This window comes from Hylobates moloch, unplaced genomic scaffold, assembly GCF_009828535.3.
Source record: "Hylobates moloch isolate HMO894 unplaced genomic scaffold, HMol_V3 SCAFFOLD_13, whole genome shotgun sequence".
Taxonomy (NCBI): Eukaryota; Metazoa; Chordata; class Mammalia; order Primates; family Hylobatidae; genus Hylobates; species Hylobates moloch.
The window spans coordinates 104,263,258-104,291,239 of NW_026652288.1; the positions used below are offsets into that span (position 1 = coordinate 104,263,258).

Here is a 27,982-nt window from a genome sequence, read left to right on the forward strand (position 1 = left end):
ATTGGTGAAAGTTTAACCTGATAATTTATTTGTGGGGAAAAAAGCTAGTTTTGATGAGAAAAAGTTCAGTCCTTTCCTTGTAAACACAAAGAACCTCAACAGGAATTTTAAGGGTAGTAGGTCAGAAAATGCAACAGTAACTCTTATAATTCTTTCAATTAAACAGACAAATCAAGTTGAAGACAAGTGTTAAAATACAGCCTGAATATTTATCAGTCTATATATCCTGTTGTTCAATTGGCTTTTGATTTTTAAAAAAACAAATCATCAAACTTTGTAAGAGCTACCACATTTCGAGTGATGAAAATAAATTAGTTCCCCCCCAAAGATATTGTTTAACTTCTAAAGCATAAAAAGCTCTATAATATCTTATACAAATTAACCAGTGTTTTTACAAAAGTAATGCAGTTTTGGACTGATGATATTACACTGTATTTGTGGTAAAGTACTAGGCACAAGAATATATATATCAATTAGGCATTTTCAGTCTAATCAGTCTCTAAGTTTATCATTTAATTCTTGGCAATATATAATAACTGGTATGCATTTTGGTACTTAAGTCATGAATTGTGGAGAACAAGAAGCAATGTATTATAGTCACAGGGTTTATATCTAACAAACAATTGCAGTGTTGAACAAATCTCTTCTATGAACTTCGTAATTTGTTTTGCTGTTGGTCACTTGGAGTAGATCCTGCAAAGATAAAAGAAAAAGTCAACATAATTTGTTATATATTGTCAACCCTGGCTAAAGTTCCCTTCTTATTAGCATGCATGACAAGCAAATATAAAAATTTTAAAAACAAATAAGGTATATTTCATGTAGGCTGATTTAGACTGAAATTGAAGAATCTATACACTCCCCTAAATAGTCTAAAGAACAGAAGTGTCTACTTGCTGATAAAACAAACAGGTTTCAGATTGAACATTTCTGTAAGTCACAGGTGGAAAGGTAAGAGTTTACGACAACTCAAATATCCAGAGCTATAAAAAGATATATATTTATTACGTCAAAGCTATAAAATATCACCTAAGAGTCCAAACACGTCAATTTTCCCCAATGAATTGTGTGAATGGGGGAGGAAAGGGGGAAGGGAGGAGACTGACACTGCCCAAAAACTAATGGGTTCTACAGAACTTAGAGATCTTAAAAGCTGGTAAAATGTTAAGGGCCCAAAAAGGGTAGGGGATAAATAAGGTACTTATTTCTCTAAGTCTTACCCTATTCTTGTGGGTTTTATAATGCTAAGCAGGATATACTCCTTTGCAAGGTGTACTTCATCTCCAGTGAAGAAAAATCAGGCACTGAGCTAATACAAAATTCTAATCCTCCATTAAACTTAAACAAAAAATATATTTATGTACTAAATGTGTGAAATGTAGTATCTTATAAGCAGAGACGGACAAAATGCCATAGTTATTTTTCAAAAGAAATGGCATTAAAACAAACAAAAAACCCTGCCTCTATAACAAATAAAAAATAAAATAAAAATAAAAATGGATAATAGAAACATGCCACAGCTACTATGTAAGATGAAGTTTGCTCAAGTGAAATATAAGTTAAACAGACTATGGGATATATAATGGAAATGAAAGGCTATATGAAATAGACTAAAAGGCTGAAGCATATTATGGAATAACAAAAAGTACTGTAATCCTGACACTGTGAGACAGCAACTCATCAGGCTGTATCATAGAATTATTCATATTTCATACTATGCTTACCAAAATGGTAGTATAATAATTATTTAATTTCCTAAGACTTAACCATTCTGGGCACCACAAATAAAATCAGTTACGCCTCCACTGAAAAGTATGAAGTTTGTTAAGTACAAGGAGTAGGTGGTGGGCACAAAAAAATCTTCATTAGTGGTGCAGAAGATTCACTTCATTAAATACCAGAGTAACGGTTCATAAAAAATAAATAGAACCTATTTCCTATGACAGATCAGGAGTTGCTAGGCTGCAGGGGCTGGGTGTCTAACACTCAAAAAAAATAAAAACAAAAACAAAAACAGTTAAATAACTTAATCCAACAGTCAAAAGAATCCGTATTGGAAAGATATGACATACTTTGTACCTAAAGGGATGTAAAAACAAATCTTCCATACTAAAAACATGTTTCAGGCCGGGCACGGCGGCTCGCGCCTGTAATCCCAGCACTTGGGGAGGCCAAGGCTGGCGGATCACAAGGTCAGGAGATTGAGACCATCCTGGCTAACATGGTGAAACCCCGTCTCTACTAAAAATACAAAAAATTAGCCGGGCGTGGTGGCGGGCGCCTGTAGTCCCAGCTACTCGGGAGGCTGAGGCAGGAGAATGGCAGGAACCTGGGAGGCGGAGCTTGCAGTGAGCCAAGATCGCACCACTGCACTCCAGCCTGGGCGACAGAGCGAGACTCTGTCTCAAAAAAAAAATGTTTCATTTAAAAAATTTTAAACTTTAGATCGTTATGACAAATACAACATGACCTAAAATATTCAAAATAAAATATAGCTTAATATGAAGACAAACATCCTTGCCTAAAGGCAAGTAAACCAGAAGAAAGCCATATAATAAAACATATGGTCTAAAATCAAATCAACTCTGGGTATTAAAACTTTATTATTCTGAAACTGGCCATGGGGGTTAAAATTTTAGAAACATTTGGTATAATAAAGTGAATCTCAGCAAAATTTTCTGTTTTTTCACAAGTTTAAAGCAAAATAAAGTATATTATCTTAGGCACAGAGCATCACAAAAGTCTCAGTGACATTTTCCAAACATCTAACCTTGATTTGATTCTTCCGTATTCATGCTTTCTCCATCTGTAGTCTCTAACATTTCTTCATCTTCATCATCATCATGTAGATCTTTTGAAATTAATTGTCTGGCTAGTTTGATATTGAGTCCTTCATTGTAGTGAAGCTTCCTTTTCATTTCGAATTGTCGCTTTTTTTCTATAAGATGCAAAATGTAAACTTAGGAAGTTTGAGCTCAAGGATTGGCCCATGCCTGTTTTATAAATAAAATTTTATTGAAACAGTCATGCTCATTTGTTTTTGTCATGCTTAAGGCTGCTTTTGTGTTCAATGGCAGAGTTGAGTAGTTCGTAATAGAGACCACTGGGCCTGCAAAATTTAAAATATTTACTTCTGGCATTCATCTCAATGGACGAACAAGAATATATCCAGCCATTAGAAATTATATTTGTGAAGAAAGATTAAAGCTACGGGAAAATTATCCAGAAAGAGTTAAATGATGACAAAAAAGCAAGTTACAACACCATATACTATATTTATTATGTACAATGCCTGTCACATACACACACACAGAGAAAAATAAGACTCAGCAATTAACAGTGGTTAATTCTGAGTCAAGGAACAATGAAGTAGTTTTAATATTTTATTATTTTCTATTTTTATAATTAAGAAAAAATCCTGTAAAACAATTACCTGTTAAGAAACTGCCATGATTTAAGACATTGTTGGCTAAAAACATAACCTCATTTTCAGAGTAATTTTAAGAAAAACCTATTATAAAGTAATGGTGAAGTGACTCCAAATTATTCTTTCATTTTAGTCTTCACCATAGACACATAAAGCTGGCAGCAACACAACTGATCACATTAGAGCAACTATTTATGAATACATAATTTTAAGGTTTTTAACTTCCTTAGATCAGAAAATTAAAAAAAAAAACAGAAAAGGGGGGGCCAATATAAAATTGCCAGCTAGTTTACCAATGAACAGCATTAAAATCATTCACCGTTGTTTTATTTTTTCTTTTTTTCGAGATGGAGTTTCACTCTAATTGCCCAGGCTGGAGTGCAATGGTGCAATCTTGGCTCACGGCAACCTTAGCCTCCTAGGTTTAAGCGATTCTCCTGCCTCAGTCTCCCGAGTAGTTGGGATCACAGGCATGTGCCACCACTCCCAGCTAATTTTTGTAGTTTTAGTAGAGACGGGGTTTCATCATGTTGGCCAGGCTGGTCTCGAACTCCTGACCTCAGGTGATCTGCCTGCCTTGGCCTCCAAAAGTGCTGCGATTACAGGCATGAGCCACTGCGCCTGGCTTCACCATTGTTTTATTAAAAATTTCATTAAAATATTTCAATGTCAAAAATGCAGAGGCCAAATGCTAGGGCTCATGCCTGTAATCCCAGGAGTTCAAGACCAGCCTGGGCAACATGGCAAGACCCTATCTCTACAAAAAAATTACAAAAAATTAGCTGGGTGTGGTGGTACACAACTGTGGTCCCAGCTACTGGGAAGGCTGAGATGGGAGGATTGGCTAAGCTTAGAAGGCTGAGACTGCAGTGAGCCGCGACTATGCCACTGCACTCCAGCCTGGGTTGACAAGCGAGACCATAGCTCAAAAATTTATTTATTTTTTAAAAAGCAGAGACATCTCTCAATAAGGGTACTTACAGTACTTTCTTCTTTTTTTAAATTTTAATTTTTAGAGATAAGATCTCACTGTTGCTCAGGCTGGCTTCCAACTTCTGGGCTCAAGCAGTCCTCCTACCTCAGCCTCCCAAGTAGCTGGAACTACAGATGCGTGCCACCACACCTGGCCTCCAAAGTACTTTCTCTCTGTTTGTTTTTTTACTAGAGATGGGGTTTCATCATGTAGGTCAGGCTGGTCTTGAACTCCTGACCTCAAGTGATCCACCTGCCTCGGCCTCCCAAAGCACTGGGATTACAGGTGTGAGCCACCGCACCTGGCCAGTACTTTCTTAATTCCCTAAGCTTTATCAACATCTATATTTATATTTTTAAAACTTATGCTAAAGTCTGGGCGCAGTGCTCATGCCTGTAATCCTAGCACTTTGGGAGGCCAAGGCGGGCAGATCACGAGGTCAGGAGTTTGAGAACATCCTGGCTAACACGGTGAAACCTCATCTCTACTGAAAATACAAAAAATTTGCTGGGTGTGGTGGCGTGCATCTGTAATCCCAGCTACTCAGGAGGCTGAGGCAGGAGAATCACTTGAACCTGGGAGGTGGAGGTTGCAGTGAGTGGAGATCGCACCACTGCACTCCAGCCTGGGTGACAGAGCGGGACTCTGTCTCAAAAAAAAAAAAAAAAAAAAAAAAAAAAAAAAAAAAAAAGAACTGTAATAATTACCCAGTTTAGACAATAAAGTATATGAACATACAGTAAACATTCTGCCATGTACACAATGATTTATATAATTTTAAAATCGTTACAAGTTATTGAGTTATAATTTAATTCCCTATTCTTGGTTAAAGATTTCCGATTTGCTTCATGTTTCCAATATTTCTTTTGGTTCGTTTTTATTTTGTGAAGGTATATCAGCAATTTTCAATGTTTTTAAGACTATATATATAATATATTGTGCATTTGTTCTATTATTTTCTCAATATGAGCCAGCGTTTTTCAAACTGTGCATCATGTTTATGTATTTATTTATTTTTTAAAGACAAAGTCTCACTCTGTCACCCAGGCTGGAGTGCAGTGGCATGATACCGGCTCACTGCAACCTCCACCTCCCAGGTTCAAGCAATTCTTGTGCCCCAGCCTCCCGAGTAGCTGGGATTAGAGGCGCGCACCACCACGCCTGGCTAATTTTTGTATTTTTAGTAGAGATGGGGTTTCGCCATGTTGGCCAGGCTGGTCTCAAACTCCTGGCCTCAAGAAATCTTCCTGTCTCAGCCTCCCAAAGTGCTGGGATTACAGGAATAAGCCACCAAACCCGGCCATCATGATTCTTAATAAGTCATAACTAACATTTAAAAAGGTTAAGGTAGACTATTTATATGAACACAACAAGTGAATTATTCTTTTTATACCTACTTTTACTTTTTATGGGGGAATATCTTGATTAAGTTGTTAAAAGTTAGTATTTAGTGAGTGCTCACAATATGCCAAGATCAGTGCTAAGTGCTTTAAATGCTTTAACTCATTTAGTAGTCACCAAAAGATTTTTACAGTTGCCAATTTAGAAATGAGAAAACTGAGGCTCGGAGAAATTATGCATATTAGCCAAGTGGCATACCTGGAGCACAAACTTAGGTTTGTCTGTCTCCTTAGACAATAATCTTAATTGCTATGCTGTGAGTTACAATTTTTTCTCCCTAAGCTATCTACTGTCAATAGACAACAATTTTTCAGCCACGTAACATCTATATAATTCAATAACAACCCCACCAGTGGAAAATGAATTAATGAAATAATTAGTCAAATGGCTCCCCCTGCTGGTTGACTCATGAAATCACAACTTGAGAAAAAGATCTCTCAATTAAAACTGACATTAACAAAAAATTCTTTATTCTCAACAGATCATGTTTTTAGAGAGTAATGAGGAAACAAACTCCAGAAACTATTTTTATTTAAAATACTTTTCAAGGATCTTTTGGGGTACATTTTGGGAAACTAAATTGGAAGTCACTGGAAGTTGAGATACAATACAACTCGAGAATATGCTACATGTAAAATTTCTCTCGTACAAGTATTAGGCTCAGCCCATCATAGCTCTGTTGAACAGGCTATATTCTGAAGATGATAGGAAAGACTAGTAAATGATACCTTAGCAGCTACACGACAAAGATCCTTTGTTCTCAAGTTTCTCAGCTTCTTCACAGTATAGGTAGTCCCTATGCCGCAACACTTCAAGTAGGTTTCTACCGTATTTTCCTTCTTCCTCTTTTTTTGTGAGTATGTGCTTTTCTTATATCTTTCCCCTCTACCCACAAGCTTGGATTCTCCTTTAAAAATAGTTGCAAATAAACTACACACAATTTTTTAATTCCCGAGAAGATTATATATTCACATGAATCAAAAAGTATAAAATGCAACAAGATAAGACATCTTCCTTTTCTCCCAGCCTCCACAGGTAACCACTTTTACTTGTGGAAACAGAAAGCATGAGCTGGCAGCAATGCCTTAAATGTGTATGTGCTGAATGGCCTACAAGACCCTCTTCCATCCCTGTGAAGGGGAGGGCTGTCTCCATCTCCTTTCCTATGACACTACTGCTCCTTTTGATTGATGGGACCTAATAAAGACCTTCACTCTGCATCTGATCATCTTGGTTCATTTGTTAAGTTACACCACTGTCCAACAACAGAAAAAGCATAAGCAATTGGGAAATTAGCTCTTTCAGCTATCCACTTTAAGACCGTCCAAACGCTCAATGACTTGAAATGCATTAATTTAAAAAGTATTTACTGAGTATCTACTCTGCACTAAAAAGTACAAAGAAAATAATACTTATAATTACTTTAAAGATGGTAATACTTCCCCATATTCTTGAAATCAGGGGTAAAAAACTATTACACAACAAAACACACAAGTAGTATTTGAATTATAAAAATGTTGCTTTCATTTTCCTCCCCCGTGTCCCCAAAATGAAAACCATTTGCTCATCTTCCAAATAATGGATTTATCTTAGCAAAAACTACTAGCATCATGATGAAAGCAGGAAAGGAAATAAACTACCTCGTTCTTCAGGTGACAGGTCACTATCCTCCTCTCCACTGCTTTCTTGTTCCTGAATCCGATACTTTGGCTCCAAGCCTTCAGCAGCAGCTAATCTATGCAACAATCATGTACAAAGAAATTAACAGTGATGTTTTGATATTATTTAAGAGCCTTATTCAACTGTTGATTCTTACAAAAACATCTGAAGATCATTAATGTGCTAGCTATAACCTGATGAGGAAAATAAAAGGCAAGAGAGCAGAAATGGGCTGGGCATGGTGGTACACGCCTGTGGTCCTAGCTACTTGGAAGGCTGAGGTGGGAGCACTGGTTAAACCCAGGAGTTTGAGGTTGCAATGAGCTTTGACTGTGCCTCTGCACTCCAGCCTGAGTGACAGAACAAGGCCCTGTCTCAAAAAAAAAAAAAAAAAAAAAAAAAAAAAGAATAAAAAGAGTAGACATGGGCATAGACAAGAACAGTGGAATGGGTGCTAGAAATCAGTAAGTAGCAAAGGAAGAGTGCTTTTACGAATTAACTTATTTTTGCCTTTCTCACTGCTACCTTTAAAAACAGGAGGCAGGGGCCAGGCGCGGTGGTTCACCCCTGTAATCCCAGAACTTTAGGAGGCTGAAGCCAGCAGATCTCTTGCGGTCAGTAGTTCGAGACCAGCCTGCCCAATATGGCAGAACCCTGTCTCTACTAAAAATACAAAAATTAGCCAGGCTTGGTGGCATGGGCCTGTAATCCCAGCTACTACTGGGGAGGCTGAGGCACGAGAATTGCTTGAACTTGGGAGGTGGAGGTTGCAGTAAGTTGAGATCACACCACTGCACTCTACCCTGAGTGACAGAGCGAGACTCTGTCTCAAAAAACAAATAAAAACCCCCACAGGGAAGTGACACATTTCAGTATCCCAAGTGCAGGTACACTGCTCTTCCTGCCACCTACATACCTTGATTTTAATCAAGAGACAAGACTATAAAAGTTGATGACTCAGAAGGTGAAAAAAGGGGAAAAAAAGGAAAAAAAAGTTAGCATAAAAAATGTTGATAAACAGCCTTTTCTTTCCGCTTATACAGGGAAAGCAATGTAGAATGCTTTTAACTCTGCACAATGATAAACAGCCTAAGTGAAAATGTGCTCCAGTCATTAGTACTCACTTCTTGGCTAAGATGTCTGGCGCCATGGCTTCAGTGGTCTCGGTGTCACTACACGCATCTTCATCATCACCCATCATACTAGTATGACAAGCACATTGTAATTAATACCTGAAACATAAATTTTCAGCCACAAAAACAAGGTAGAAAAACAATTTATCAACCTACTTAACATATCAATGTATTTATAGCTCTGTTGTTATCTTTGAGGTTTCACTTTATATAGTTCCTATTCAATACAAATATTTAAAAGTATGGCACCCAATCAAGAAAAGACTCCAAATGATTAAAAAATAATAACATAAATACAGTCTGCCTGCCACATCCACAGGATCCACATCCATGAATTCAACCGTGGACTGAAAACAGCCGGAGAAAAGAAAAATTTCATCTGTACTAAACACGTAGACTTTTTTCTTATCATTATTCCCTAAATGATACAGTGTGTAACAACTATTTGCATAGTATTTACATTTTATTAGGTAATATAAGTAACACAGAGATGATTTAAAATATACAGGAGGATGTGCATAATTATATACATCTACAACGCCATTTTATATCAGAGACTTGAGTATCTGAGGATTTTGGTATCTGAGGGAGGTCCTGACACCTCCATGGATAATGAGGAACAACTGTACTGAAAACGTAAATGATCTGAAAAAAAAAAAATACTACAAAGTTCCAATTATTCCATCCAGTGGGAAGGAACAAGTAATGCAAAGTAAATCACTGTCTGGTTTTAGAACATGTATTTCTACATCAATCTTAAGACAGAGACAAAAGATCTATGCAGACACAAGACTGGGTAAAATAACAAAATTCGATCCCAAAGATCTAATTCCAGAAGTTTACAAGCGATTTAGCTTTCTCACTCTACCCTCTAATGAAAAATTTGCTCCCCACTTCAATGCAAAAATGGGCATCCTTAATTCTTAAGCCACCGGAAAGTATATAAAGCAAAACTCAGCTACTTATAAAATACTGCCAGTTTATCCATTTCCTGGTTAATTAAGGTGACAAGTAAGTCTATAGTTTAGATGATCCTCTTTTTTCTAAGGGAAGTTGAAATAAACTGATCTATGTTATTGGGTTTAATTAAGCAAAGTAAGGTAAAATAAACATTTTGTTAATTTATAGAATTGTTCTATAGAAAATTCTAGTTGTAAAATTTACTGAATTATGTTTATATATGTGCATGTATATAGAAGCAATAACTTCTTGTATACTAACTGTGCGATTCTTAGGTAATAAGACATGATGTTTCTATAAAAAGCATCTTCACTTAAATAAAACTTTTTTTTTTTTTTTTTTGAGACAAGGTCTCATTCTGTCACCCAGGAGTACAGCGGCACCATCATGGCTCTCACTACAGCCTCAATTTCCCGGGCTCAAGTGATACTCCCACCTCAGCCTCTTGTGTAGCTGGGACTACAGGCATGTGCTACCATTCCTGGCTTAATTCTTTTTATTTTTTGTAGAGACGGGGTCTCTCTATGTCGCCCAGGCTCATCTCCAATTCCTGTGCTCAAGCAATCCTCCCACCTCAGCCTCCTAAAGTGCTGGGATTACAAGGGTGAGCGACCATGGCTGGCCAAATAAAACTCTCAAAAAGAAAAAGGAAAGTCATGGAAAGAAATGATAAAACCCAGCAGTGAACTGGTAAAAGCAGGACACAGGCATCTCTGCATACACATAGCCTCAATTACTTAGGGACCAAATAACTTTCCTGGCTATTTGAATGGCAAATATCTACCATTCAAATTACATTTATTAACAATCAAAAAATAATGGCCATAGCTATTCTGAAAATCTTTTTTTCTTTTTCTTTAGAGACAAGGTCTCCCTGTCATCCAGGCTGGAGTGCAATGATGTGATCATGGCTAACTGCAGCTACAACCTCCAGGGCTCAAACAGTCCTCCTGCCTCAGCCTCCTAGGTAGCTGGGACTACAAGTACACACCACCACCTCTGGATAATTTTACTTTTTTTATTTGAGACAGAGTTTCGCTCTGGTTGCCCAGGATGGAGTGCAATGGCGCGATCTCAGCTCACTGCAACCTCTGCCTCCCAGGTTCAAGTGATTCTCCTGCCTCAGCCTCCTGAGTAGCTGGGGTTACAGGCGCCCACCACCACGTCTGGAAATTTTTATGTATTTTCAGTAGAGACGGGGTTTCACCATGTTGGCTAGGCTGGTCTTGAACTGACCTCAGGTGATCCACCCGCCTCAGGCTCCCAAAGTGCTGGGATTACAGGCGTGAGCTGCTGCGCCTAGCCGAATTTGTTTTAATTTTTTTTGTGTGTGGAGACAGAGTCTCACTCTGTTGCCCAGATTGGTCTTGAACTCCTGGGCAAGAGTTCTTTGGGGAAGGGCGTGGTGGCTCACGCCTGTAATCCCACACTTCGGGAGGCTGAGGCGGGTGGATCACTTGAGGTCAGGAGTTTGAGACCAGCTTGGCTAACACCGTGAAACCCTGTCAATACTAAAAATACAAAAATTAGCCAGGCGTGGTAGTGGGTGCCTGTAATCGCAGCTACTTGGGAGGCTGAGGCACGAGAATCTCTTGAACCTGAGACACGGAGCTTGCAGTGAGCCAAGATCGTGCCACTGCTCTCCAGCCCGGGTCACAGAGTGAGACTCCGTCTCAAAAAAAACCCAAAAAACCAGCATTCTTTGGGAGGCTAAGCAATCCTCCCGCTTTGGGATCCCAAAGTGCTGAGATTACAGGCATTGAGCCACTGCACCTGGCCTCAACTTTTTTTAAATCATGTCTGATCTTAATTCTTTTAGGATACTTATCCCCAACTAACACGAGTGCGTGAGGGATGGCCACTACATTTAGTAAAAAGAAAGAACACTGATTTTGGATTCTGGTACAATGAAGGTTTTAATATACGTTTTAGAAGTCAGGCACGGTGGTGTGTGCCCATAGTCAGCTACTTGGGAGGCGGAGGAGGGAGGATCACTTGAGTTGGGAGTTCCAGGCTGTAGTGTGCTATAACTGTGCCTGTTAATAGCCACTGCACTGGGCAACATAGCCAGATCTTGTATCTTTTTTTTTTTTTTTTAAAGATTTTTAAAGTATATACCTGCAATTTAGGAGAAAAGTAAGAATATAAACCTCTTTTTAACATGCGTATTTTTTTTAACTAATTGTAATTTTATTGTTTTTCTTCCCCTCAATTTATTTTTACTTCAATAGGTTTTTGGGAAACAAGTGGTGTTTGGTTACATGGGTAAGTTCTTCAGTGGTGATTTCTGAGATTTTGGTGCACCCATCACCCGAGCAGTGTACCCTGCACCCAATGTGTAGTCTTTTATCCCTCAACCCCCTCTCAACCCTCCCATCCCCAAGGTCCACTGTATCATTCTTATGACTTTGCTTAGCTCCCGCTTAAAAGTGAGAACATACAAGGTCTAGTTTTCCATTCCTGGGTTACTTCACTTAGAGTAATGGTCTCCAACTCCATCCAGGTGGCTGTGAATGCCATTATTTTGTTCTTTTTTATATATATTCCATGGTACATCCATATATACCACAAAAAACTGTGTATTCACTCAAATTTCATTGAGTTTCAGCATCTGTACCTATTTCATTATTTCTTTTTATGTTCATCACAATCTTTAATATCTTCATGTTTATTATTTTTACTGTTTCTGTTAGTAACAGGTTATTTCAAATTATCTTCCAAAGTTTTCACCCACTTAAAATACAGTAGTTCTTAACTCTTTTTTCACTACAGAACAAATGGAAACTGCAGTTAACTCTATTTTAATGGTAACTCCTGGATTTTTTTTTTTTTTTTTTGAGACGGAGTCTCGCTCTGTCGCCCAGGCTAGAGTGCAGTGGCGCAATCTCGGCTCACTGCAGGCTCTGCCCCCCGGGGTTCACGCCATTCTCCTGCCTCAGCCTCCCGCGTAGCTGGGACTACAGGCACCCGCCACCACGCCCGGCTAATTTTTTTGTATTTTTAGTAGAGATGGGGTTTCACCGTGGTCTCGATCTCCTGACCTCGTGATCCGCCCGCCTCGGCCTCCCAAAGTGCTGGGATTACAAGCATGAGCCACCGCGCCCGGCCAACTTCTGGATTTATGCTGTCTTAATTCAATGACAAAATATTTTAATCTTAGAAATCTTTTATTTTTTTCAATACAAGGTAGGTAGGGCATAACTATTTTTTTTTTTTTTTGGTAGAAAGAGTCTTACTATGTTGCTTAGGCTGGTCTTGATCTCCTGGCCTGAAGCAATACTCCCACCTCTGCCTCTGTAATCTCAAAGTGCTGGGAGTACAGGCAAGAGTCACCATGCCCAGCCAAGGTATTATCTTTTTTTTTTTTTTTTTGAGACAGAGTTTTGCTCTTGTCGCCCAGTCTAGCGTGCAATGGCACGATCTTGGCTTACTGCAACCTCCCGTCTCCCGGATTCAAGCAATTTTCCTGCCTCAGCCTCCCGAGTAGCTGGGATCACAGGTGCCCGCCACCATGCCCGGCTAATTTTTGTATTTTTTTTTTAGCAGAGAGGGGGTTTCACCATGTTGGCCAGGCTGGTCTTGAACACCTCACCTCAGGTGATCCACCCACTTTGGCCTCCCAAAGTGCTGGGATTACAGGCGTGAGCCACAGCGCCTGGCCCAGGGTATTATCTTAATTAGGTATCTATACTTATTTAGAATCTTCATCTTCTCATAATAATGCTTATTGCATTATTTTTGTCTTCACACTGGTTACTGCTGCATAATGTAATTTCACAATTCATTTAGAAAATTCTGAGACTTGAAATTGTCAAAAATTACATGTAATGATCTGAACAACAATATTACATTAAGTTAAAAAATAAAGACATAAACAGTAATAATGACACCTTTCAGTGGGTTACCATCCATGCAGTTATGCTTCTCTGCAAAGAGACTGAGTAAACCCCAGATTTCTACTTGGGAAGCAGACAAGCCCATATCTCATCTTCCTTTCATGGAAGTTAAAACTAATATATGCACCATTAGTAGCTAGCAACCACTGAGGTGCAACAAATAAACATTTACTACTATCATTACAATGTACAAAATGGCTTTCATAATGTTAAACTTACACATCACTTAAACCATCACTAAACCAATTGCAGTTAGGTTACTGACTTCACTAGTGCTCCAGTAACAAACCTACGATAAAACACATTCAAATAGGCTGTTATCCAGAAGTTCATATGAAATGCAAAATGGAAGTCAGTCACAAGAGGAATGGTGTCTATGTAGCATTACCTATGGTAAGGAGTGCTTGGTTCATCTATTTTCATCAAACCATAGTCTTTGTCTGCTGGATGATACGTCGCCAAGATGTTCATTTCATCCCACTTCTGGGATTTTTTGCTAAAATTAAAAAGAAAAAACGTTTTTCCCAATGCAGAAAAAGATACACCTGAACATCACAATTCACAAATGTCCAAATTTAACATTTCAACTTCTATTTGATGGCTAACATCTATTTTCACATATACTTTCCTAGAATAGAAGCTGACTCAGGGTAAAAACCATTAAGTAACTACAATAAAATGTCAGTAAATATAGAACACCTAGTGCCCACATATTAAAAACACAATATTTAGTATCTATATCAGGCATTCAAAACATTACTATACTATGACATGCTTAGTCTTCATTTGGCCTATAAAATAATGCAAGTCAAACTCTAGACATTTGCTGATGTCAGTAGGCATTTTTGATCTATATACCAGGAACTGTTTGGTAAAAACACAACAGGAGTATTTCCTTGGCATAACTTCTTCCTGGGATATCTGTTAACAATCAGAACATAAAGATTCAAAGCATAAAACTATAGAGAAAACCCCATCAAACTCAGATACCACTAAATCATCAGATTGCAAATAAATTACAGCTCTGTTTATTTCTAATCTAGAAAAATAAAGGTTTGCTCAGAAATGGTGTATTCAGATTTACTTGAAGAGCAATAGAAGTTCTCTATAAGTACTTTATTATTTTTGTTTTGTTTTGAGACGGAGTCGCACTCTGCTGCCCAGGCTGGAGTGCAGTGGCGCCATCTTGGCTCACTGCAACTTCCACCTTCCCAGTTCACGTGCTTCCCCTGTCTCAGCCTCCTGAGTAGCTGGGATTACAGGCACTCACCACCACGCCCAGCTAATTTTTGTATTTTTAGTAGAGACAGGGTTTCACCATGTTGGCCAGGCTGGTCTTCAACTTCTGATCTGGTGATCTGCCTGCCTCGGCCTCCCAAAGTGCTGGGATTACAGGCATGAGCCACCAGGCCGGGCCATTATTTTTGTTTTTTGAGACAGAGTTTTGCTCGTCGCCCAGGCTGGAGTGCAACGGCGCAATCTCGGCTCACTGCAACCTCTGCCTCCTGGGTTCAAGCGATTCTCCTGCCTCAGCCTCCTGAGTAGCTGGGATTAAAGGCGCCCGCCACCACACCTGGCTAATTTTTGTATTTTTGGTAGAGACGGGGTTTCACCATGTTGTCCAGGCTGGTCTTGAACTCCTGACCTTATGTGATCTGCCCGCCTGGGCCTCCTGAACTGCTGGGATTCCAGGCGCAAGTCACTGAGCGTAGCCTATAAGTACTTTAGAAACATCTGTTAAATTTCATTCAATGAAGTATTTGCACAACTATTAAGGTGCTCGATAATTAAACGCTTTCATTTTAAATTCTTACATACTCCTTAAAAAAGACCTCAAAGACCTTTCTACAAGCCAACACTATTTTGTTACATATAGTTTGTTACTTAGTATGTACTTGGAAAAAATCTGCCTTAAAAAGAATCAATGTAAATGTTACACTGATTTAAATAATCCTTTCTGCATTTGGTCTAAATTGTTAAGGTTTTACTGCAGGTATTTTCAATTTCCCAGATCCCGAAATACCCTTTAAGAATAACATACTCAACATTTTAATAACATATTCCCTTCTCCAAACTCTCAAAATGGTTTGATGAGTTACCGTAAAAATTATACAGGCTTACTCTTGCAGGTGACTTCATATTCTTTTGCTTTCTACCCTAATATACCCACAGTGTCCCCATTTCGGACTAAGTGCTTTTTTTCTTCATTTTTTAAAATTGTGGTAAAACATAACATAAAATTCACCTTTTTAACCTTTTTGTTTTTTGGTTAATCTTCCCTGTATCATTCCAATTTTAGCGTATGTGCTCCTGAAGTAAGCACTAGCCATTACGAAGTGTACAATTCTACGGCATTAAGAACACTCACATCATTGTACAAGCATCACTACCATTCATCTCCAGAACTTTTTCATCTTCCCCAACTGAAACTGTACTCATTAGTACTAACTCCCCACTCTCCCCAGCCCCTAAACCTGGCAACCACCATTCTACTTCTATCTCTAGAAATGTGACCACTCTAGGTACCTAGCAGAAGCGAAATCATAAAGTATTTGTCCTTTTGTGACTGGCGTATCTCACCAAGCATAATGTCTTCAAGGTTCATTCATATTGTAGCATGTGTCACAATTTCTCTCTTTTTTAAAGAGACTGGGTCTCACTCTGTCACCCCAGGCTAGGTAAAGTGGCATGATCATAGTTCACTGCAATCTCGAACTCCTGGACTCAAGTGATCCTCCTGCCTCAGCCTCCTGACTAGGTGGGACCACAGGTATGCATCACCATGTCCAGCTAATTTTTCTTTTTTTTTTTTTTTTTTTTTTTTTTACAGGTGGAGTCTTGCTGTGTTGTCAGGCTGGTCTCAAACTCCTGGCCTCAAGCAATTCCCCTGCCTTAGCATCCCAAAGTGCTGGAATTACAGGTATGAGCCACCACACCTGGCCCTAATCAGATTAATATGTCCTTAGTATTTGAAAAAAGTCACCTGCCAGGAGTGGGACTGTGTAATTTTTAAGGGAACTCATCACACTCTTCTAGGACTGAACTAGACTGGGTAAACAGAGCTTGCTTTAACAATATCGATTTCTTTAGACGCCTAGGCTTCTGCCTCTCACAGTCATAGTTGAGCTCGTGGCAGAAAACAAAAAACAAATTTAACTGGGAGACAGACATTGAAGGTTCAAGTTTCAGTTACCCTTTACTATAGAGAAGCCAAAAAAACATCTTCTCTTGTACTCTATTTATAGTTGACCCTTGAATATTATGAGTCTGAACTGTGTGGGTCCACTTATATGCAGATTTTTTTTCAACAAATCTACTGGAAAATTTTTTGTAGGCTTGTGATAATTTGAAGAAACTCAGATAAACCACATAGCCCAGAAATATTTAAAAAAACCTTAAAAGTAGTTATGTCATAAGTGCATTACATGTAGAGAACAGTCTACTTTATCATTTATTACCATAAAATATTCACAAGCCTAGTTAAAATGTAAAGTTAAAATTTATCAAAACATGCACATACAACACATGGTGCCTCTGCAGTTGGATCATAACTGCATAAAATTAACCACAGTACATACTACTCTATGTCACAGTTTCACAGCTATCTCTTGTTGCTACTGCAGTCTCCTCAAGTGTTGCAAGTTTGCTTAAAATGCTTTATGATGCAGCCAGGCACGTCTGTAACCCCAGCACTTTGGGAGGCCGAGGCGGGTGGATCACTTGAGGTTAGGAGTTCGAGACCAGCCTAGCCATGGTGAAACCCCATCTCTACCAAAAATACAAAAAATTAGGCATGGTGGCTTGCACTTGTAGTCCTAGCTACTCTGGAGGCTGACGCAGGAGAATCGCTTGAACCCGGGAGGCAGGGGTTGCAGTGAGCTGAGATCATGCCACTGCACTCCAGCCTGGGCAACAGATTAAGACTTTGCCTCAGAAAAAAAAAAAAAAAAAAGCTCAATGATGCTAGTTGTTTCAGTGTGAGTAGTTTGTTGCTCCAGTAAATTGCCTACTGCAATAAAAAGTGATCTCTCTTGGTTTTTGAGTACTTTTTATCCTATTTAGTGCAATACTGTAAACCTTGAGTAACACCATGGGACCCATACAAAATGCCACTAGAGATGCTGGAAGCATTCCCAAGAAGCAAAGTTGTGACATTACAAGAAAAAGTTGAACTGCTTGATGAGTACCTTAGATGGAGCTCTGCAACTGTGGTTGCCAGTCATTTAAACATGAATCCATCATAAAGACCATTGTAAAAATAAAATAAAATAAAAGGAAATTCACAAAGCTGTCATTGTAGTAGCGATACCAGCATGAAAACCTTGCATATTTTCTGAAATACCTTTGTATTGCCGATGCATCTTTTATGTGAGTGCAGGATTGCTACAAGACTATAGACTCTAATATGATTTGAGAAAAAATGATGTCACTATATGATAACTTAAAGCAAAAAGAAGGTGAAGAATCTGAAGTTGGAGAATTTAATGCGAGCAAACGATGGTTTGATAATTTTAGAAAGAGGTTTGACTTTAAAATTACAGGATAACAGAGAAGCAGCTTCTGCCAACCAACAGGCTGCAGACGAGCTCCCAGAGGCCATTAAGAAAATCATTAATGAGAAAGGGCCAGGTGCAGTGGTTCACACCTGTAATCCCACACTTTGGGAGGCTGAGGCAGGAGGATCTCTTGAGCCCAGGAGTTTGAGAACAGCCTGGGCAACCATAGTGAGACACTATCTCTACAAAAAATTTTTAAAATTAGCCAGGCATGATGGCACACACACACCCGCAGTCCCAGCTACTTGGGGGTGGCCTGAAGTGGGAGGATGACCTGAGCCCAGGAGGTCAAGGCTGCAGTGAGCCATCTGCAATCGAGCCACTGTAATCCAGCCTGGGTGGCAAAGTGAGACTGTCCAGAAAAAGAAAAAATTATTAAGGAGAAAGGATATCTGATCTGCCTGTACAGGTTTTTAATGAGAATAAAAGTGCCCGATTCTGGGGAAAAAAAATGACACAAAGGACATTTATTTGTAAGAAAAGAGAAGCAAGCATCAGGATTTAAGGCAGGAAGGGACAGACTAACTCTACTGTCTTGTGCCAATGCAGTAGGGTTTATGATCAGAACTGTCCTTCACTATAAAGCTGCTAACCCCGGAGGCTTGAAGGGAAAAGATAAACACCAGCTGCCAGTCTTGTGGTTGTGGAAGGTCTGGACAATGAGAACCCTCTTGGTTCCATCAATGTTCTGTCCCCAAGGTAAGGAAGTACCTTGCCATACAGAACTGCTTAAAAAAAAAAGAGAGAGACAGGGTATTACTCCATCGCCCAGGCTGGAGTGCAGTGGCACAATCATAGCTCACTGCATCCTCGAACTCCTGGGCTTAAGTGATCTGACTGTGTCAGCCACCTGAGCAGCTAGGGCTGCAGGCGCAAGCCACGTGCCTGGCAGTAAAGTACCTTTTAAAGTTGTTTTGATTCTGGACAATGTCTCTCTTTGGCCACCTATGAACCCTATGAGTTCAGCCCTATGAAGGCGTCAAGGTGGTTTACTCACCCTCAAACACAACATCTCCAATTTAACTTCTAGATCAGGGGGTCACAGAGGACCTTTAAGATTCAGTACACATGGTACTCTATGCAGTGGTCCCCAACCTTTTTGGCACCAGGGACCGGTTTCGTGAAAGACAATTTTTGCGTGGTGTGGGGTCAGGTGGGAAGGTTTCAGGATGAAACTGTTCCACCTCAGATCACCAGGCATTAGATTCTCATAAGGAGTGGGCAACCTAGATCCCACGCATGCACAGTTCACAATAGGGTTTGCACTCCTATGAGAATCTAATGCCACCACTGATCTGACAGGAGGCGGAGCTCAGGCATCTGCCACGTGGCCTGGGGTGTGGGGATCCTTACTCTATGGAAAAGACTGTCAACCCTCATGGAGAACATCATGAAAGTCTGGAAGGGTTTCACCACTGTGTATGCCATTGTTGTTATAGAAAAAGCTAAGGAAGCTGTCAAGTCTGAAACAATGAATTCCTGCTGGAGAAAACTGTATCCAGATGTCACGCATGACTTCGCGGGATTTACGACAGTGCCAATCAAGGAACTAATGAGATTGTGGATTATTTGGTGGGGTGAAGGGTTTCAAGATATAGATCCTGAAATTCAAGAGCTAATAGACATCACATCAGAAGAATTAACAGAAGATGACTTGATAAAGATGAGTGCTTCTGAATCAATGCCAGAGGATATGGAAGAATATGTAGAAGCAGCAAAGCCAGGAAACAAATTGGCATTAGACAGTCTGACAAAGAGTTCTATTTGAGACTGCTTGACTTATTTTACAACATGGACCCTTTTATTATGGACACTGAAACGAAACAGTAGAAGGAAGATTATTAGCACCACATAGAAGCATCTTAAGAGAAATGAAAAAGCACAAAAGTTAGGCATAAATTATGATGTATTTTTGTAAACTTACACCAAGTGAGCCTGCCTCTCCTTCTATCTCCTTTACCACCCAAGACAGTGAGACCAACCCCTCCTCCTCCTCAGCCTACTCAATGTGAAAGACCACCAGGATAAAGATCTTTATGATGATCCACTTCCTTAAGATTTTAACATTTTCTTTTCTCTAGCTTACTGTATTATAAGAATGTAGTAACATAATACTTGTAACATACAAAACATGTAGTTAATCAATTGTTTATGTTACCTATAAGGCTTTCAGTCAACAAGAGGCCACTAGTAGTTAAGTTTTAGGGGGCTGGGCACAGTGGCTCATGCCTATAAATCCCAACACTTTGGGAGGCCAAAGTGGGAGGATCACTTGAACCCAGGAGTTTGAGATCAACCTGGGCAACATAGGGATACTCTGTCTTTAAAAAAAAAAAAAAAAAAAAAAGTGCTGGGATTATAGGTGTGAGACACCGCACCCAGCCAGTGTGTGCTTTAGTAATAATTTCTGACACTTTAAATTTATACTTAATATGCTTTTCTGTGTGTGTATTACACTGTAATAAAATATTTAAAAAATAAACACACATTAATAATGTTGTTTGGGGGTGCCTCCTAATCTCAAAGTAAAACAAGTTACTTCCTAAGTGATGTTAACAATACTGAATTAAAAATGACAATTTAGGAGGTGGGCAGATCACCTGAAGTCAGGAGTTCGAGACCAGCCCGGCCAACATGATGAAGCCCTGTCTCTACTAAAATACAAAAATTAGCCACGCTTGGTGGCGCATGCCTATAATCCCAGCTACTCAGGGGGCTGAGGCTGGAGAATCTCTTGCACCCAGGAGGCAAAGGTTGCAGTGAGCTGAGACTGCACCATTGTGCTCCAGCCTGGAAGACAAGAGCGAAACTCCATCTCAAAAAAAAAAAGAAAAAAAGAGACAACGACAACTGATAATCGTTGCTTAGGATAAAAAAAGAATGAGTAAAGACTTCTGGAGTTTAAAAAGTATCTCTAATGGGAAAGAGAGAACGCCACATCCTGTAAATATTTTTTGCAAGATAATGATTGAAGAAAAAGAACTGCAGAACACAAGCAGAAATTATGTTTTCTTGAAATTAAAAATAAAATTTAATAATCACAATCCCAGCACCCTAAGCCATTCATAATTTGATTTCAGCATATTCTTTCCTTTGTATAATACATATAAATATGTATAAGCTATCAAAACATATAAAATATATATAAAACAGTACATGCAGTATATATAAAATACATATGCTGATATGTTTTAAGTATATGTAGTAGATTATAAGTTGCTTGTGTTTTCTTTTTACCTTCTGACTGTATAAGATTCATTTAGATTGATAATCTAAGTAAGTTTTCCTATTTAAAATATGGCAGACATGAACATATTTGTAGATATGCTATTCGATGCTGTTTTGAAGAAAATTTGCTAGTGTTTAAGAGTCTGAATTAAAGTTTATTAAGAACTTTATAGTTCACTCCATGTTGCCATATAGATATTTTTTTTTAAAAAAAGAGGACTGTTTGTAATGTCCCCAGTAAATTACCAAACCATTGCTAGGATTAGGTATTGTGTGTGTGTATGTTTCCATTTCAGCAGGTATAAAATAGTATTTTAAAACTGTTGTTTCTTTGCCTAATATTATTTTACTTTCCTTGTGTGAATTATGTTTACATCCTTTGCCTATTAGAAATCTTCCCATAAATTTGAGCTCTTTAGATTTATATAAACCACATTTTATATAACTTCAATTTTCCCCAGTTTGTTTGCCATTTAGTTTACTTTCTACTGTAAATGAAATTTTAAGTTCTAAATATTCAAAACCTCACTCAACTTGTTTTCTCAACAGAGCACTGAGAAAAAGAAATTAGTACAATTATTCAGATCCAAAAAAAGACAACAATATCTTGCAAAAACAAGCATTTAAATAAGGGTATTACAAAACAGACTCCAAAAATGCTAGGAAATCTTAGAAAGTTAGTGAAATAGAGGAAACTGTCAGCAGGGGACACTGGATATGAAAGTCAGCATCTCTAAAGTGATGGCAGAATTAACGTTAGTTGTGGAGTAACAAAAACCCAAGGAATAACTAATCCCAATACCATCACGAACTGTATGACTTCCTTTGAGGTCAGTATCCCTGCAGACAAAAATAGGGGCACCACCATTTACATGGCAGATCTGCCATGATGGTGAGAGCACCTGCTGGTTTCAGTTTTCCCCCTCCCTCTTGGGTGACTGGTTTTCCTACAGCCTAAATCTGGTGCTGAAAAAGTCACCGCTTCTCACTTTTACTTTGTTAGCTCATATGGTGCCACCTCAAAGACCTACTGGAACTTCTTGTTGCTTGTGACTTGCTCATTTGATAGTTGTGACTGTGTCTGGAATGGGAAGCAAGATTTTGCTTCAAGGTGATTTAACTTTAATTGCACATTTCAAGAAATGGTTCTTTCTTTAAATGAAGATTCAACTTATATAGATTGACACAATGTAAGACTTCGAAGCCTGATATCGTTACAGAACAATTAAACTAAGACTTAACAATAAAAGCCATTACAAGTAAGCAAAAAGTAACTTTTAGAAAACAAACTTTTTATTTTACTCAGTAAACCTTTGACTCTAATATTCCACTTCCCTTTATAGGCAGAAAAAGACAAAGTTGAAGCGTGTTTATGTCTTAAATTATATCAAAGGAAATTAAGGCATAATTTTTTCAAGCAGAATTTGCCTGCATTATCTAAGACTACTATAGAATTTCAATTGAACAGAATAGTGAACTCCAAAGCAGACTGTGTAAAAAACCCACTGAGATGTGGAAAAAATGAATTTCTATATTTATTTCTATTACAATAAAACTAACATTTGAGGGCAAGGCACTGGGTTAAACACTTTACATTTATTAATTCATTTAATATTTAAACTAAGGCACAGATATAATGAATAATTCACTGAAAGTCACAACTAATAAAGTTTGCTAATAAGCAGCAGACAAGATTCAAACCCAGGCAATCTGGCACCAGATTAACCACTAAACTATAATCCTTCTCAAATGATAGGCTTTAGCAATATTTACTGTCATATTTTCAATAATTCCCAAAACACATTTTTTACATTTTCACATCTCTGAAAAAGAACATGTCTTAAAAGGATGGCATCTTATAATCACAGTTGGCAGTATTTTTTCTTTCTGGATAGTACATCTTAGAATCAACAGTGTCTTGTTTTCATTAAGATACACATATGTACTCACTAGGCCTGCTAAATTAGACCTTCATAAGTTGTGCCCTATATTCAAGGTATGCTGAAAGAATGGGAATTCCACAATGATTGAAGATGACAGTGGTGTTTAAACCAGCTGAATGCTGTGTTGCAATGTACTGAGATTTATCTATACTTAGTTATGTGGATTTATGGATTCTATCCAGTTTTAATTTAACCCTCAAAGATTGGTATCTGACAAATGGTACCTGCAGAAACCACTCATTAAAGACATAAGTACTGGTGGGGCATGGTGGCTCTCACCTGTAATCCCAGCACTCTGGGAGGCAGGCAGATCGCTTGAGCCCAGGAGTTTGAGACCAGCCTGAGCAATATAGTAAAACCCTATCTCTACAAAAAATACAAAAATTAGCTGGGTGTGGTGGGCTGAGGTGGGACAATCATTTGAGCGCAGGAGATGGAGGCTGCAGTGAGCTGTGACTGTGCCACCACACTCCAGCCCAGGTGGCAGAGTGAGATCTTGTCTCAAAAACAAACAAAAAAAGACATAAGCACTAATGCAAAGTATAAACAATAAGAAAATAACAGCACTGAGTCATCTAAAAAAATAAAACCCCCCTCGGCCGGGCACGGTGGCTCACGCTTGTAATCCCAGCACTTTGGGAGGCCGAGGCGGGTGGATCATGAGGTCAGGAGATCGAGACCACGGTGAAACCCCGTCTCTACTAAAAATACAAAAAATTAGCCGGGCGTGGTGGCGGGCGCCTGTAGCCCCAGCTACTCGGAGAGGCTGAGGCAGGAGAATGGCGTGAACCCGGGAGGCGGAGCTTGCAGTGAGCCGAGATTGCGCCACTGCACTCCAGCCTGGGCGACAGAGCAAGACTCCGTCTCAAAAAAAATAAATAAATAAAAAATAAAAAAATAATAAAATAAAATAAAACCCCCCTCAATGATGGTTTGATCGGTCCTGACAATTGGATAAAAAAATAGAAATGCTAAAGACTACCTGAAGATGGCTTTGTATAAACCTCACTTTAAGTGTACATTGAGTTTTGAGAATTATCTAATGATAGTAGTACATACATATACGAATTATGAACATATATCTGAAGTATGTTTGAATTTTATTTTTAAAAATTCCTTGGTAATATTTATGTAAAATAACATCCTCTCACAACTGGGGGATGGGTAGGAGTCAAACTATCATCGCATTTTACACAACAAAGACACCGATAAAAGGTAGGGTTCATTCTCATTATTCTCTGATTCTTTCTTTGCAAGTTTACCTACTTGCTAAAACATGTAATCCCAAAACCAGCATTTGAGGTCTGTTAGCAGTTGCTCACAGACTGCCACAGAGCAGAGCAGATTCTGAGTTGCCCAGTGCACACGTTCACAGCCGAGGTAGCATGTTCCCAGATGGGGTCAAACAAGGCGACGCTCTGCTTTCTTGTTTCAGCTCCTGTACTATAAACAAGTGTCCTTTTCGTGGGCTATTTAGGGCTAACTTTCTTGCATTTTTGTTGGTGAATCTGGTGTGTAAAATGGCTCCCAAGTGTAAAGGGCTATTTGGTATTGGCTGAATTCGTGGAGGGGGCCAACTCTATACTTTTATTGTTTCTGTTCAAAGAGGATCTCATAAAGTTAATGATACTGTTTGCATGACTTGTGACAAATAATAATGTATATTTGGTATGGTTTGAATGTTTGTCTTCTCTGAAACTCACGTTGAAACTTGATCTCCAATGTGGCAGTGTTGAGAGGTGCAGCTTTTAAAAGGTGACTGGGTCATGAGGGCTCTGCTCTGATGAATGGATTAATCTATTCATGGATTAATAGGTTATCAAGTGAGTGGTTCTGGTGGCTTTATAAGAAGAGGAAGAGAGACCTGAGCCGGCATGCTCAGCTCCCTTGCCATGTGATGCCCTGCACCACCTTGGAACTCCACAGAGTCCCCACCAGCAAAAAGGCTCTCATCAGATGCACCCTTAAGCTCTTGGACTTCCAAGCCTCCAGAACTGTAAGAAATAAATTTAGTTTCTTATAAATTATCATTTCAGACATTCTGTTATGACCAACAGAAAACAGACTAAGACAATATTGTATTACTAGTAGAATTAGCTTATTTGCTTTACAGTTACATAACAATGATCATTAAAAACCCATCCTTTTTACCACTTGGAACCAAACATCATGAACTTCAATGAATTAGGGTTTGATAGTTCTCTTTAAAGACGGGACTATAACTCTAACTAGACAGGTCAGTCCCTTTTAAGTGAATCTACCCTGCCACAGATACTACAGAAGAGGCAGCCCTATGTAGTTGAGTCAGTCTAGTATAGTGGCTTTTGAGGCAGAAAGACCTGAATGTAAATCCCAACCAATTACAGAAAGAAAGAGGCCAAGGCCGGGCGCAGTGGCGCACGCCTGTAATCCCAGCACTTTGGGAGGCTGAGGCGGGTGGATCACAAGGTCAGGAGATCGAGACCATCCTGGCTAACATGGTGAAACCCCGTCTCTACTAAAAAATACAAAAAATTAGCCGGGCGTGGTGGCGGGCGCCTGTAGTCCCAGCTACTTGGGAGGCTGAGGCAGGAGAATGGCGTGAACCCGGGAGGTGAAGCTTGCAGTGAGCCGAGATCACGCCACTGTACTCTAGCCTGGGCGACAGAGCGAGACTCCGTCTTAAAAAAAAAAAAAAAAAAAAAAAAGAGGCCAATCCATAGATTGGGACCATGGGAAATTACCGCAGATTCAAGTTGAGAATAAACAGAAACTAAAGAAGCAGAAATAAAGAGTAAGTCACTTGGTAAATGGACCAAAAGAAGCTCACACTGGAGAATAGCTAAATAACACAAATGCCAGTAAGGACCACATTCCTGCTGCTGAAAACCCTGAAGCTATATTTGAGCCTTCTGTAGTTACGTTACTTATCTTTTCTCTTTTTTTTTTTTTTTTTTTAAGAGATGAGGTCTCACTATGTTGCCCAGGCTGGTCTCAAACTCCTGGGATCAAGCAATCCTCCCACCTTGGCCTCTCCAAGTGCTGAGATTACAGGCGTGAGCCACCACGCCTGGATGCTACTTATCTTTTAACTAACTTGGTTCTCCTGCTTCAGTTACGTTCTGGTGAAATTTTGTCTTAATTCCATGACCTATACATCACACTCCCCCAGCACTCCATTTAACGTGGCTTAGCCCAAATAGAGGTTGGAAAATTGTGTGTGAGAGAATGTAAGATTCAAGCATCCATCAGCGTGGGAGTTGCTAGACAAAACTAAGGTCCTTTCCAGCCCCAAAAGGCCACGATTCTAAGCTGTGAATCTACTCAATATTTTCTTCAAGGTAACACAAATCCCTAAAATTTACCACCACCAAGCAGTAGTTCCTTTTATGGTCCTAAATAAGATCCTTTACACAGGAATGCCCTAGGTTCCTATATTCTGAGATTTCACAAACATCCTCATTTTAGCTTCATGACTACCAATTTCAATGGTAAATTTTCTTAAGCCTTATTTTCAGAAAGTAGAGTCCTTATATTTTTAGTATCTTGCAACGCCCAAGCCCCCTTGCACTTCTAACCCACTACAGATACTGTACTGCAACATCTTCTCTGTGCATAAACGCCTACTTCTTTCTTCTTTTAAAGGCTGGTATATTGTTCCATTATACAAACGTACCGTAATTAATATTTCACCAGTTCTTACTAATGGACTTCGGGTCGTTTCCAATTATATTATAATTATCACATACAATGCTCAGGTCAACAGCTTTTTACATGTGTATCTTTAGCGTATGCAAGAGCAACTAAATTATCACTGGGTCATTTCAAGCTGCTCCTCTTTGAACTGTTTTGAGCTTAGATCTATCTCTGAACAGGAACAAAAACTAGAAAGCACCCAAAACTCTGGCTGCAGATGCAGAAATACAGTGTGGCACGATGCTAACGGGGGAAATGGTCTCTTCTTTGAAGGATCGCCTATTAGCTTGAGACTAGATCTTAAAGGGTTCCCAAAGCAAGAAAATACACTGTAATTATCGAAGAATTTTAGATACCTCAGAGATGAGGTTAAGAAATAGTAAAAGCTTAACAGTCGAAGATCTGAAGCTTCAATTTCATTCTTTGACGTTCCCGATTACAGAAAGTTCAAAGATGATGTTTAAAAATATTATATATGCCCATATGCTTTAAAAAAAAAAAAAAAAAAAAAGGAAGCATGATAAACGTCATCGCCCAGCCTTCTTAAAGATCGCTCCCACCCGCGGCTAGCCGGGCAGGAGAAGAGACTCGAGCGGCACCCGAGCCGCATCCACGCCGCCCGCCCGCGCCTGGGGTCTGGGTAGGTAACGGGCCCGGCGGGAAGGAGGGGCTCCCAGGCCGTCCCTCCCAGCGCTCACCTCAGCTCCTCGTCGACATTCCCGCGGGGCTGTTCGGCCGACGCCACCATAGAGGAAGTCGTAGAGGTCTTGTTCTTCAAGATCCCCTTGATGGGCCGGTGCGAGGCCGTCGAGGCCGCCATTGCCGGGCGCTCCGGCTGTCGGCTCAGGGTCGCTGCTTGGCGTGGGGTCCGCGAAGAGAAGGGTCGGCACAGCAGAGACTCGCAGGCAGCCGCAGAGTCCGCTCAGGGCTAAAGCGGCCGCACCTGCTGCCTCGGAAACGGCTACCGGAGCGGTTGTCACGACACAACGACCCCGACGCCAGAGCCAACGCCGAACGGGGGGCGGCTCCTCGCGCACCCTCAGCCGCCGGCACTTGACCCGCGGCTCCCAGAAAGACGCCGGCCTAGAGCTCCAGGGCTGGAGCGACGCCGACGCCGAAGCCAAGCGGGCC

The 27,982-nt window shown here is 39.7% G+C and overlaps 1 protein-coding gene and 1 pseudogene across 2 annotated transcripts; both read right to left on the reverse strand.

Annotated features, from left to right (window-relative positions):
• Window positions 1-5: 5 nt before the first annotated feature.
• Window positions 6-27,982, reverse strand: PPP1R2 (protein phosphatase 1 regulatory inhibitor subunit 2). Of its 2 annotated transcripts, XM_032171945.2 has the most exons (6): window positions 27,550-27,982; window positions 13,838-13,945; window positions 8,585-8,662; window positions 7,442-7,536; window positions 2,771-2,938; window positions 6-693 (listed from the first exon to the last, which is right to left on the reverse strand). In XM_032171945.2, the coding sequence occupies exons 1-6, from the start codon at window positions 27,669-27,671 to the stop codon at window positions 647-649; spliced, it is 618 nt and encodes a 205-aa protein (XP_032027836.1). In that variant the 5' UTR covers window positions 27,672-27,982; the 3' UTR covers window positions 6-646. The 2 variants fall into 2 exon arrangements, with proteins under 2 accessions (XP_032027836.1, XP_058282190.1); XM_058426207.1 differs by lacking the exons at window positions 13,838-13,945; window positions 27,550-27,982 and adding an exon at window positions 11,523-11,731.
• LOC116481353 (U6atac minor spliceosomal RNA) lies at window positions 6,861-6,973 on the reverse strand (annotated as a pseudogene).

Excerpts from the sequence above, each read along its gene's own strand:
- PPP1R2 (XM_032171945.2), bottom strand. The coding sequence starts at position 27,671 with ATGGCGGCCTCGACGGCCTCGCACCGGCCCATCAAGGGGATCTTGAAG. Across the intron at positions 8,663-13,837 it reads CCAAGCACTCCTTACCATAG|TATGATGGGTGATGATGAAG; the intron begins GTAATGCTACAT and ends TTGTCATACTAG. Across the intron at positions 7,537-8,584 it reads CCAGACATCTTAGCCAAGAA|ATTAGCTGCTGCTGAAGGCT; the intron begins GTGAGTACTAAT and ends ATTGTTGCATAG.